At 39.7% G+C, this 3,793-nt stretch overlaps 1 protein-coding gene across 1 annotated transcript; it reads left to right on the top strand.

Annotated features, from left to right (window-relative positions):
• Positions 1-21: 21 nt before the first annotated feature.
• Positions 22-2,876, top strand: LOC104950450 (guanine nucleotide-binding protein G(k) subunit alpha; the record flags this gene model as incomplete). The annotated part of the gene is made up of 3 exons (XM_010776982.1): positions 22-175; positions 1,057-1,276; positions 1,679-2,876. Coding segments are annotated over 2 exons (345 nt in total), but the record flags the coding sequence as incomplete, so codon positions are not given.
• Positions 2,877-3,793: the final 917 nt, after the last annotated feature.

Genomic DNA, 3,793 nt, shown 5'->3' with positions numbered 1-3,793 from the left:
TTTTTTTCTGTTCCTCCTTAGAACCGAATGCATGAGAGTATGAAGCTGTTCGACAGCATCTGCAACAACAAGTGGTTCACAGACACCTCCATCATCCTCTTCCTCAACAAGAAGGACCTGTTCGAGGAGAAGATCAAGAAGAGTCCTCTAACCATCTGCTACCCAGAATATGCTGGTAAGGCTGGCTGCATTTGACAAATAATTGTTTTGAAATGGCCCATTCTTTATTTATTTATTTTTTAATCTTTTTTTAACACAAAAATGCCATTAGAACCTGGCAATGACAAATGTGCTTATGGAGTTGATTTTGAATCTTGATTAAAACACTGTCGATTTGAGCAGATTTGTTCCACATAGAAAACAAAGATTGTTAGTTTAAATGAACACTCCCAGACCAGAGATGGGTGTGTTTCAGTGTCAGATGAGATGATACAAGTGATGTGAATGTGCCTGACAGGAAGCTTAGAGAGGAAGATGTCAGAAATTAGGAGATTAACATTGAAATGTCATTCTTTTATCTACTACGAGTGAATTAATAAAACAATTAGGATATTTAAATCGCTACCATTCTCGCATAGGGCAACACCCAGCAGCAGATTAGCTTAATTTAACTTAATTTAACCAGCCTGGCTCTGGCCAAAGTGAATAAATCCTGCCCCCCAGCACCTCTAAAACTCAATAATGATCACAATGATAATCACATATTCTGACCTTTCCTTTAATCCTTAAAAAAATCTAAGTGTAGTTTTGGTTTTTGAGGGTATTTATGGGCTATTATTAGCTAGGAGCAGTGACTCCCTGAAGTCTTATGACTTTTGCACACTAACAGACTGCAAAATGTTAACATTTGTTTTTGTAATTTAAAAAAAAAGCAACATGTTAAAGAATGAGCATTCAACTTTAATATGAAATGATATAATGAAAAATAATAGCCGTTATTCCCAGTTAGCAGGATGAAGTCCAGCCATGTCAGTCAGTCTTAACAATTAACAATATATACAACTTCTATACCTTGTCCTATGCATTGACTTCCTGCCTTTTCACTTCCCGCTACAGGCTCCAACACGTACGAGGAAGCAGCTGCCTACATTCAGTGTCAGTTTGAGGACCTGAACAAGAGGAAGGACACAAAGGAGATTTACACCCACTTCACCTGCGCCACGGACACCAAGAATGTGCAGTTTGTCTTTGACGCTGTCACCGACGTCATCATCAAGAACAACCTGAAAGACTGTGGTCTCTTCTGAGGATGGAGAAGATAACCTTTTTCTTTTTGGTAAGGGACTCTTCGTCAGCGGGTGTATGCACATATCTGCATCACATGTCAGCATTATGAATGAGTTTCTTCACTTTATAAGTAGAGTGCAGCACTAAGGGAACTTTGGGAGCATGCGCTCTGGATATCTTCTTTCAAAATTCAGAATTATGGAGGAGCATAGCTGGAGTTGACCACAATGATGTAGCGTAATCCATCATAATCAAATGCATAGTTACATTTTGAAATCTGTCCCTTCCTTTTATGTACGGCTAAAATACATTTTCCGCTCCATTTAGATGTTTGTTAATGATAGTGAGGCGAGGTCGACCTCTCCAAAAGTTCTCTTTTTGAAAAGGCTCAAGGCCATCCCTCCTCCGTCTCGTCCTTCATGGTTCTTTCTCTCTCCTCTTCTCTCCTCAGGCGGTGGAGCCAGTTTATTGTGCATCTTTGGTGGGGAAGATGAGAAGAGTCGGGAGGATCAGTCACGGACCAGTGCTGTACTATATGCCACTTTTAACAGCTTTATTTATGTTTTTTGTCTTGGAACATTTTTGAACTAGCGTTACGACATTTGTGTAGGTTGTTTGTATCTATGTAAAAGCGTCACAGCAAAAGTTTCCCGCACACTAAAAAAAACAGTTACTTTGTATTTAGTTTTGGAGGAGATCACTTTTATGCTGTTACTTCTGCCGCTGTCTCTGGAAAAGGAAACTTTGCTGTTGGTGGAAATGCTTCTTTTCTTCCTTCCCTACAACCAAAAGGGAAGAAAAGGCGCACAACTTTGAGTCCAGTTTGTTGGTACTTGTGCCTTCGCATGCATTTTTACCGCGGCCGTAGTCCCAATGCTTGTTCTGTTGCCTGCTGAATTGTTCTAAACATAAAGAGGTTAACTGTTTTCATATGTTAGTGTCCCTGCTATCTTCTATGTGCACACCATTGAGCTATCGGGATGTGGAAGGTTTCCCTCTGGTCTAAAGCTACATAGGTCTCCATGGTGATCAATATGTAGCCTCCACAGTCCCCTACCCCCATCCCCCCACCAGCCATGACAATGAAAGGCCTCGCTGGCCAATCACGCAGTACAATACTGAGATGTAAATTGTTACATTTGCCCCGCAGATTCCGGGGTTCTGGTTTTTAAACTGTACAAAATATCCATTCTTCCCAACCATTCGGATAATGGTGAGTCAAGGCATTGAGCTTATGATAATATGCTCAAGTCAAAGACAAGGGTAGGCACATTTTAATGTACATTTTAATGTATTATGAGGAGAGTTTTGGTGTTAAGGAGAGAAAAACTGAACCACTGAAAAGATGGTTGTAAAGGTTGAGGATGAGGTCTGAAATGTTTTAAGGTTCAGACGCCGTTCTTCGGTGGTGATTTGAGAGTAGAGGCGCTACTCGAGGATTCATTCAGGTGATGGAAACCAAGATGGTCAAGAAAAAACTGGTCTGTGATTTGAGGTCAGAACTACTTTGCCAAGAAGAGTAATAAATATAGTCCTGGATTTGTTCACATAAAGAAACTGCCACAAATGTATGTGTATGTTCTCCACGGATGGAGAATCTTTGTAGACTCATCTCCCTTATTTTGCTAATAAAAAACATTTACAAACCACGTGAAGTTGCTCAATCATTAAACATATGTATCTTCTACAGTTAATTAACCATGTTTACACTAATGGTGGCTTAATTATTGCACTACTATAATTAGCTGCTTAAGCACAAAGCATGATGAATGTATTTCATTATGCTACCCTTTCCTGTATCTTGCATCTTCTCGTTAAATGTCATGCAGCTATCACATGGCCTCCTAATGCAGAATGAGCTCAAACTCTAATTTAATGTGTGTTAATGACCTGAAAGCTTTTCTTTTTTTTCTTTTTAAATATGCTAAAAGATAAAATGTTTTTTTTTCATCATGTATCTCGAATACAAATTCTACTTAATTAGATGATGCTTTTATCAGTGATGGGTCATGCTTTGATGTTCGTGTAGGCTGGCTGGGATGCACTTCACATCTTCATAAATGGCTTGCCACACTGTTGTACTGTGCATGCATTTCTTATGAAGCGAGATAATATGGGCTCAGAACAGTCTCATAATACACACATGCACACAGAAGGATTCAAACTTGTATTTCATGATCCGCAAAAGGATTCACACTTGTATTTCCGGATCCACACTTGTGTTTTTCAATGCACAAACAAATGTGTTCCGTTTCATATACATGTAAATAAAATCCAAATAAAGAAAAAAGTTTTACATATGCATTTTTGATCCTCACATATTTGTTTTCCGTTTAAATCCCCTGAACCTGCAAACACAAACCGCTCTCTGTGCACGGATCGCTGTGCATTCGTGTGTGGGTTTTTTGAGACTCCCCTGACGCTCACCCGATTCGTACTTGTAATTTCTCTCATCTATAGCCAATCAGATGTCTCCTCCAGTCTAAGCCAATCACATGAGCGCGCCCCCACGAGGGTAGATTTCTTGCATTCATGACACTTCATATACGCATTTTGCGCAGTCCGT

The sequence above is a fragment of the Notothenia coriiceps genome, unplaced genomic scaffold (assembly GCF_000735185.1).
Source record: "Notothenia coriiceps isolate Sejong01 unplaced genomic scaffold, NC01 NC01_scaffold00017557, whole genome shotgun sequence".
NCBI lineage: Eukaryota > Metazoa > Chordata > Actinopteri > Perciformes > Nototheniidae > Notothenia > Notothenia coriiceps.
This window is presented reverse-complemented; position numbering and strand designations above follow the sequence as displayed.